This window comes from Varroa destructor, unplaced genomic scaffold (genome assembly GCF_002443255.2).
Source record: "Varroa destructor unplaced genomic scaffold, Vdes_3.0 BEIS01000007.1, whole genome shotgun sequence".
Lineage (NCBI taxonomy): Eukaryota > Metazoa > Arthropoda > Arachnida > Mesostigmata > Varroidae > Varroa > Varroa destructor.
Window position 1 is genome coordinate 30,992,443 of NW_019211460.1, and position 9,581 is coordinate 31,002,023.

The 9,581-nt window shown below is 42.9% G+C and overlaps 1 protein-coding gene across 1 annotated transcript; it reads left to right on the forward strand.

Moving 5' to 3' along the window:
* The first annotated feature begins 331 nt into the window (after positions 1-331).
* On the forward strand, positions 332-9,269 carry LOC111253633 (uncharacterized). The gene has a single exon (XM_086974043.1). The coding sequence runs from the start codon at positions 7,813-7,815 to the stop codon at positions 8,914-8,916; it is 1,104 nt and encodes a 367-aa protein (XP_086830169.1). The 5' UTR covers positions 332-7,812; the 3' UTR covers positions 8,917-9,269.
* Positions 9,270-9,581: the final 312 nt, after the last annotated feature.

Genomic DNA, 9,581 nt, shown 5'->3' on the forward strand with positions numbered 1-9,581 from the left:
CTGCGCTTTGATTGGCCACTGACTACCTGTTCAACAAAATATATCATAAAACAGAGACGAGCTGTGAAGTGTTACTGTGGTTGTAGTAAAGCTGCAGTCATCGCTATACAAGCTCACGCAATTTTTTAATGGCCAACAAAGTTACGCAGGCGGCTATAGGGATAATACCTAACGTGTCGAGGACTGCAGTTCGTTTTAAGTTCTTTCAAGATACTACCCAGCACCCTAGAATGCTGTTTCTCTCTAAACACTTCGCATGCTCTGTCTACCTTATAATAACTATATTAATATCTAATAACACTTAAGCACAATAGGCTTGCACGATGTCTAGAACGATTCGTAGAAACAAACGTGTATCAAGCAAGAATGATACTTTCGGTTTCACTTGAGACCTTTCGATAACGCTTTTTCCTTTGTACACCTAAGTACTAATCTTTCCTATAAATGTGCTTTGGCGCTTATGTACTGGAGAGCATATCAGTGTGCATTTGCAAAGCAGATTATCCATTGTTGAAAGCTTTTTACCGACTTTTAATGAAACATTTGGTAGATGATTTATTCTGTCCTTGTTACAATGGTATGTCTTGGTGAGTTACTCCCGATTTGGGCAGTCTTTATATGTTGCATTGTGTGGATCGTAAAGTCAGGTCAATTAAGGCTTTTAGGGACTGGTTCCTGGTCGAACCCGTACAAAGCCACCGGCTACAGCGGTGTGCCATTAACGTTCTAATTCTTGAAACTGACGCCTCACAGTGGCTTGGTTGTATGGAAACAATGCATCCTTCCACAACACAGATGTTGACTTCTATACACTTTACGGCACTTGGATACGGTACTGTCTACGAGTGATTTATTACCGACATATTGGAAATTTATCAGAAATTTTCAATACATTTAAGAATTACGTTATGAGAAGTAAGAAAACACGGTGATTTTCGGTTAAGTACTTCAATCCGATTACTGTTCTTTATTCAATTGCACTCGCTCGGAATAGTTCCCTTCAAGGTTAGCAGGGCTACGAGGTGACAATGCTGTCAGAAGGCTTAAGTTGTTTTCCTCCTTTCAATTAGAATCTACAGTAATCAATAAGTTGGCTTTTCAGGCCGGACTACAATTACGTTCTGTGCCACGATACCTAAAAGGTAGGTAAATTCAAATTTTGGCCTTTTTTGCCACAGTTTCAAAGGAGTGCGAGCCTTCCCTAGTGTACGTAAACTAGATTTAAAATTCAATAGATTTTTTGTATACTGTACACATTTTATGGTACGAAGGTAGGAGCGCGACTCTGTACTCTACCGAAGCATGGCTATACGAAAAACCTAAAGTTTCTTTAGCATTTTCAAGTCGGTAGCAATTGAGTGTCTATATACCGCGAAGTCCTCTCATGCTTCGAGTCAAGTCTGTCATATCCAGTCAAAAAGTCTCATTTCGTATGTAACGTCATATTATTTCTGCGGTAAGCATAGTTCCGAATTACGTAGCTGAATTGATTTCCAAGCTCGACATCGTACGATCTCAGCTTCTTCTACGACTTCCTATTCTTTAGTTCTCATTTATTAATAGTATTCCTTTAGGTTCTGTTGGTTATGTTATCGTCAACGATCTGCTGCGCGTGACAAATTTATGGCAAGCGTAATAAAGCGCCTGGTTGCGTCGTAGAATAAGCGCGTATCGATGTTATCTTGTGCTTAGATGTGTACGAGTATCGAAAGAAGGAATGGTCGCCGTTACTTGTTACACGAGCTGTTTGCCCTGCATCTCTTGCTCCATTAGTATGAGCTCCAGCAGCGAACGATGTTTATACGGGAAGCTGCGATCTGATCTGACCGCAGGCCAGTAGGAGTGCAGGAGCGTCGAAAAATCTGAACAACGTCTTCATCAAGCAGTACGCGATCAGGCAACAAGCCGAAAGGCGTATCTCTCTCGAAGAGAGAGAGAGAGGTGGGAGAGAGAGAGAGATCTGAACTGGAGAAAGGCCACAGTGGCGATGGTAGGTTATCGGGTTATTTGCCGGCTAAAGAAACCGGCCTGGAGAAATTTCGTAGATTACGGCGACATTCCGACTTGGAAGCGTTTCCCGACTGGGCGGCGTTGGACGTTATGAGTACACACATAAATATTGTCCTGTTTTCCTAATAACATCTGTAGTCTATTATCACGATAGCTTTATCGTACTACAATGGACACACTAAAACGGTTGTCCTGTTGCTGTTTGGGCATTCCTGACATTTGAGGCACGTTCGCACGTTCGATAATAGCAATACTAGGTAAATATAGATAGAAATTTCTCTAAAATGTTCTAACTGCATGTCAGATTAGTCAACGGCTCCGTACTTTATATGCGTTGTGGGGTTCCTCCTCAAACTATTCACTTAGTAGTACCCGCAAACGTCTAAAATGGGCCAAATAATTAATGTTAATAGTATACATTCTATAGAGCCAAAAGTTGTTTTACATTACATAGATGTTTCAACGACTGTGTTGATCTTACGTTCTGGCAGCGTTCTTACAAATACTGGAATTACCATAACGGAGTAAAAACTTACTTAATGACTACCTTATTACGCAAAGAGAATTTGCTATTTTGTTTTTGCTCCGGCAGAATTTTGGAGCGACAATTATTAGATACGTTTTTTTTTCCGGCGAAATACGTTAATTATCTATTAATAAATACTACATAAATTTTGTCTACTTAATATTGTGAACTGCTGCTATATTTTGCATTTAAATATTTGACTGAGCTCGGTCGTCGGCATGGTTAACTTCACTCACTTACGTATGTCACTAACCGGAGATCAGTCAGAAGTCTTTTTCGTTATTGTCACTTAGCGTTCGACAATGCCCTCTTTAAGCGATGGAGCTATGAGCTTTTGGTTATTTGGCTCTTTTTGGTCGTAACTCTGGCCTGCACCATGGTACAACCGTGGGCTCTGACCCAAACGACCTCTCCTGTCCTGTCATCAATTGACAACGACAGCAACAAAGAACAGCCGGCGTTGCTTCTCTAAAATTACTCCTGCTGACAACTGCTGGTCACTTCCAAGTATAACAACTAGATTGGATGAGGACTCTGCTGACTAGTGTGGCAGTTCTGACTATTCAACGCCTTTCGATCACTCGCCTATTGAGATAACCTACCGTGTAATGCATCGCGTGCGATACTACTAAACTAGCGTCTATCTAGTTTCAGCTGGTCATTCTGGCCGACTGAAACTTACGTTTTACGACTGTGTGCCTAAGGCTAGGGAGAGCACCCATTACCGTCTTCGGGCTTTCTCTACGACAGCTACTAATATTACGAGCAGTAGCACTCACCTTACCGTTTAACCAGTACATGCTGAGTGCGATAAATGCGGAAAAGAAACCGGTAATACCTGACGCCAACATGGAACACGGAAGCTTTCAATCAACGCGTCATTCATGTGTTTAAAACTGTGCCGCTTGAGATCATCCTACACAAGCCCCCGTTCAGGCTGACCGCAACCGAGAACTTTCCGAAATACTGACCCGATCAGCAAATATTTGCTTTTTGCGGAACACTAATATCTCTTATATCTATTTTACTAACACGCGGTATAAAAAAAAAAAAACGAATAGACAGGCTTAACATCAGTTTAGGCTATTTGTTGGCTTATACAAGTCCTACTTGTAAGTGCCCTTTACGTGTAGAATGTAGACTTTTATAGTAGGTAGTTCGTAGCATTTTACTGAGGAATTTTGCCTAGCGCGGTGGGTACTGCTGCACCGAAAACCTATAACTATCAATGTCGTAAATCAGAAATGGAGTAGTTTTTTGCCGTGGGAAAAAGTCCGCTGATAAACCCCTTAAGGCTTCAAGCCTCTCCAAACCTGATGCTTTATTTAACGCTCATGTTGTTCGCAGCTCACCATCGGTTAATCGCAAGAGTATAGACTAACACTTGTAGACCACTTAACCAAGAGCCCGTCTCCCTTCCGAGGCGTAAAGCGTCAACGATGAAACATATGCCATCTCCGAGCCATGACAAATGAGTGTTTGTTACTTACACCTCAAGAAGTACGGCGTTCGAGGTGTCGACTGTTGACGTTCGCACGCGAGATCTAGGAATTGATCATTACGTCCTCGTATTCGACGCTAGCAGACGATGCCAGCATTTTCCGCTCCGCGATACCATTCAGTTAAGGCACAAAATCCACTTCGCACATCAAAACAGAAGGGACTTACCTGTCAGGCAGTCACTCAGTCAAGGGTTTTGTTTGAAAAACAGCGGCGTACACCCCGTAATCGGTAAACAGCTACTCTGGGGCTTGTTCAGCTTGTTGATCATGCTCAACTAGAGCACGATTTGTGCCATCTGTGACTGTGTGTGGCCTCTCTTGGCCTGCTAACTCGATTTGCCTTTGCTCTTTCTTCGTTCTTTCGTGTAGCTACTGTAATTTTGTCGTCAAATAAATATTGACACACGCGACATTGGCGTGTGTTTTTCGCATTCGTTCATCTTTCGTTGGCTGTTTCGACGGTCGGCAGTGACACCAAAAGCAAGAGATGATGACGTGAAGCGTTCGAGGATCAACCAGGAAGGACTTGTACTTGCTCTAGGACCCGAAGGCTAGATCTTACGACAGGGTAGGAACTATCTCAGCAAGTGCGTCCAACAAGTCTGTTTGCCGGGTTTTCAGTTAGCCAGCAACGAGCTAGCTGTCATTCGCTCGTAGATCAACCCGAAGAACAGGCGAGAGTAATCCGTTAAGACGACCTCAACGATGAATACCATTGAAACGCAACCCCTTATTCAGGTTTTTTTTTTATGAAATATGGAAGACTCTGAGCACTTTTTAATCGTTGTAGCCAAATTGATCAGAGCTTGTGAAGGCGGCGGCGTGTTTAACGTTTATGATCTACATTGCAGGAGAAAGCGATGCCTTAGGTAACTTACTGCACAGACAAGCGGGCCACTTATGCGGGTGAAAAGGATAGTGCAATCTAATTAAGTGGCTCAAAGTGCAGTTCAACTAGTTGGGACTATTAGAATATAATGACGGGTACCAGACTAAACATTCGTCATCAAGGGCAACTTCTCGGGAGTCCTTGTCTTACACCTATCACTAAAATCTGTAACGCTTTAGACCATCTATTTTAGGTTGAACACTATTTCAATTGTGACCACACATCTTGGGTCTAATGGGCAGCTATTAATTAATCCGTCTAAACCAAGCCAAATAAAAATGGCCATTTCAAAATCTCGCATGATGATAGACTTATATATATGAATATAATATAATAATAACAATATGAAATAGTCAGCACCTCCCCAGAAGGCCGTTGATGCTTTTACGAAGCCAAATGTATGTATTCCTTTACGTCTCATTTACCTTCGATGTAGGACAGTCAATTGACCAAGATTTCAGCTCTAGCATTTCAGTTTATTGAGCACTTATCTCAAAAAAAATGAACTAGATGGAAAAATAAACACGTGCAGAAGAAAGGCAATATTCAACCTGAGTGTATGATGTTTTTAATACTCAGTTGTTAAGGGTGCCTCATTGTTAAGCGCCAACTAGTCTAGCAGAAAGTATGGGATAGGAAAATAAGCGAGTGTTTTGCGTACTTTGTCAGTCATTGATCTAGATCAAAGGAAGACATAATTAACGATTCCAATTGTGCTTAAAAGCGAAAGCTAAGGTTCTATAATTGTGTGTAAATTAAAGGCATGGGGAGCCTTACCATCCAATTCATAAGCACATCTAACTAGCGTGCCTATAAGTTAACGATTTTATAATAAAAATGTCTGCATTCCCACAAAGCTTACCTTATCAATAGATGTGTCTCGCCCAATGGGTCATGGGTCTAATGGGTCAACACCATCACCCGACGTTAACGCCATATATGCAATCCATTCTGCAGAATATTTTTGGCTCAGACCTTATGCCCTCAGCGTCATTGAAGTCGGTTTGCTCAAGATCGAAATTCGAGTTTGAAGTCCTTACTGCAAAGGAGCTATCTTAACTCATTCGAACTTCGAAACTACCTCGAGTTCATGGTGCGCCAATTGCAACGGTCATTGCACACGATAGGAGAAAGGATAAAGCAACGCGATCGATTGGCGTCCCACGGGGTGCCGTTGCATTCTAGCTCTGGTCGGATCGCTCTGCTCGACATCTTCAGCCCTGCGCAGATCGGACGGTGTCACTCGACGATCCCCAGCCCCGTGAACACCCCGCTGTGCCTGCGCCGAAGGGAATTGAGGGTAGAATTGAACACGGGCCAACTAGTGAGGTGTATGCGAGCACCCTAAGTGCAACCTGCACCGTCAAGCGTCCCTTGAGCGGCTACTGAAAGGCTGAAGCGAAAATAGGGGAAATGTTAGGCGATACAGCAATGGCAAGCAGCTTCATTGGGCTCGTGGACTGCTGGCTATTGCCAGTGATTGGCCATAATAGCTTCCTGGCTTTTGAGTACGTGCTTCTAGCGGAAACGGCGTGTCACCCGTAAAATCATGGTTTCATTGATCATTTGCATCCCCGATCGGCTCAAGCTAATTAGTTGTTCCTAAATGAAGACAGGAACATCCGTAGCAAGTTAAGTAACAAGTCGAAATATCAATAGGGCCCCACTGAGCTGATAGATCGATTTTTCTTTGCGTTCTATTGAACACAGCTTGTGTACAACCACGTGTGATCTAAACAAAAAAATTACTATCTTTGCCTCTAATACGTTTTGCCTTTTATAACATTTACCTGACTGTCAATTTAAATGAATACTCGGCTTACTAAGATGTTGCCTAGGTGAGCCTGTAAAATTTCGTAGCGATCATATAATCGCCTCATAGCGAACATTGTGTACATAAATTTGAAGCTATTATGAAGCGGAGCTAAATTAGTAGCCGAGAACACAGGACAAGTTTCAAAACCTTATTGTTTTCCTGCTTCGGATGAGGGTTTATAAGTATAGTTTAATTATTAATTACTACTATTTCGTTGAAGCACATTAATATAGCATACAATATAACAAACACCCAAAATGTTTCCAGATCGCTCTCGTCTGTACCGTCTACCTGTTAAATCTATATAAACTGTTATTCGTGCTATTGCATTTGCCGTGGGGTTAATAAAAAGTGTTTGATTGTACCGTATCATTGTTATTATGCCACAAAAGCGGCTGCCGACGTGTGCCAATTTCGAGTACGAAATCGTGTATTTACGTTCCAATTGAGGGCTAACGTCGTAGCGATCGATTTCTATAATTTTCAACAAAACAACTGCAGTCGTCTGAAGCAAGCCGATGTGGTTGTCCGGTCATCTTACGCTTTGTAGGCTACAAAGCACGAAGCAAACTCAATCGACAATTTCGACTCGCTTCTGGATCTTTCAACTATTGCTGAAAATAGGATGGCCGCGAGCCAGTATCCACTACGCCTATTGCTTCTCCTTACATTGTACATAGTAGGTGTACATTACGGACAGAGTAATCTATTCCTGCTGCAAATAGCATTGATCATCCATAAAAGAGTCTAAAGAACGCTGCGAGCTTCATTTCAGCATCTCCACCCCATCATAATGTGAAGACCTGAAGGTTAAGGTCCGGGGTTCTTCGTGACGTCACAGGCTCCGCCTTTCTGGAGCTAGCGAGGGAGAGGAGGTAGGTTGCATATAGTAAAGTGCACTTCACCAGGAACTTCAGTCTAGAAGTTGGTGCTCACGGTTTAGCCAGCTTGCTCAAACGTGTATGCGTCCTGCAAGATCTAGTACCACAAAGTGACAGTGAGTCTCAGCCACCGACACAACTTGCTACCAACGACTAGTTTGCGCCAGTGCTCACCTTCTGAATCCTACATGAAGATGATGATGCCTCCGATGCAAATGGGACCTATGAGTCTGATGGGTCCCATGCAAATGGGTCACCTGATGGCGAGCCAGATGTCCCATATGGGCCAAATGACCGGCTATCAGCAGCAACTCAGTCAGCCATCGTTTCAGTCGAACAACTCTTCCTGTATATCAAACAATCATGTTCAGAATAGCTCCGGTCAACAGCCTTCCCAGAGCGCGAATACCATGGCGTTCCCCGGTGTTCCGACCCATTCGAACCAAGAACAGTTGCCCGCACTGGTAAACTCACCTCTCGATTACGATGTCTCAGAGGATAGTGCACCTGCGTCGCCAGCCAGTGTTAGTGCCAAGACGAATTCATTATCGATGGGAAATTTGAGCCAATTTGTGGGCTCTTCTCGTCGTGGCCCTGATCATATCAGGCGACCCATGAACGCTTTCATGGTTTGGTCACGAGCGCAAAGGCGCAAGATCGCGCTCGAAAATCCCAAAATGCATAACAGCGAAATCTCGAAACGCCTTGGAAACGAATGGAAGGAACTGACGGAAGAGAACAAACGCCCGTTTATCGATGAAGCCAAGCGATTGCGTGAGCAGCATATGCGGGATCACCCCGAATATAAATATCGGCCACGCCGAAAGCCAAAGCCAGCTGGCCCCGCTGCGTCGTCCCCCATCGGAGTCACAGCTCAAACTATGTCCGGCCAGATAAACGCCAGTTCACCCGGTTTCTGCAACGACATCAACAGCGTGACAGCCAAACAACAAAACATGATGTCACATATCCAGAATAGTCCTTACAATCCGTTCACACTTCCCTATATGAACTATATGGGTCTACCCCAGATGCAAAATCAGGCGTCCTCGTCTTCTGCATCAGCTTCACCTCAGCCCCGTACACCGGAATCGGCCTACTCGTCGTGTGATGAAATGGCCAAGGAATCTTCAGACTCACCCCCACCGTTGCCAGCTGCGCTGGCTCAGCAGGCCTTTAAGGACCAGAAAGTTGACCCTCAGCTTTACCAGCTCTATCAGCAAAACCTAAACATGGGCTACGGTTATTCTTCAATGAGTGGCATGTACCCATCATATGACTACTCGGGCTGAAGGTCACCGGTCAAAATCGTTTCCCTGTGAAACCGACACTGCTTTTTTCAGCTCTTTCTTCTATAATAATAGAGAAGCCTTCGTCTTGATTTTAAGAACGTTATCCCCCTGTGAGCAATAACCTAAGCTGCCTTAAACTCTTTCTTAAGGAATTGTTCTTAAGCGTGTTGTATGTACATAGTGAAAATGAGATGTATTAAATGTTATTTATTTATAATTTATTGATTCACATATACCTGTTTACAATAATTAGTATATATATATATATATATATATATATATATATATATATATATATACAACAGTACTACTTGATATTGTCAAATAAAGAGGAGAAATGAAAATTACGAGTATCAGTTCGAATTGTTTCTGAGCTTTTTGTGACGATAGGTATTGATTTAATCAACTGAATGTGTAGTACCATTTTAACACAAAATTAGCTACTCTGATGGCGGGTTTGGTGGGTCGCCGGATTCCCAATCGTAAGTCTCGGCTTCAATTCGCTGCTGGGTCTTAATGTTCCTTTTTACATTTCTAACTGAGTTTCGAATTTAGATTTATTCCGTACTTACGTAGGTCCTATTCGGAAACTAACTCTACCGCATCACACGTTTTATTGCTAAGTGAAAGGGTAGTGAGCATCACATATGTCTTTAATCAAAGCG

Coding starts and splice junctions, on each gene's coding strand:
- LOC111253633 (XM_086974043.1), top strand. CDS start 7,813: ATGAAGATGATGATGCCTCCGATGCAAATGGGACCTATGAGTCTGATG.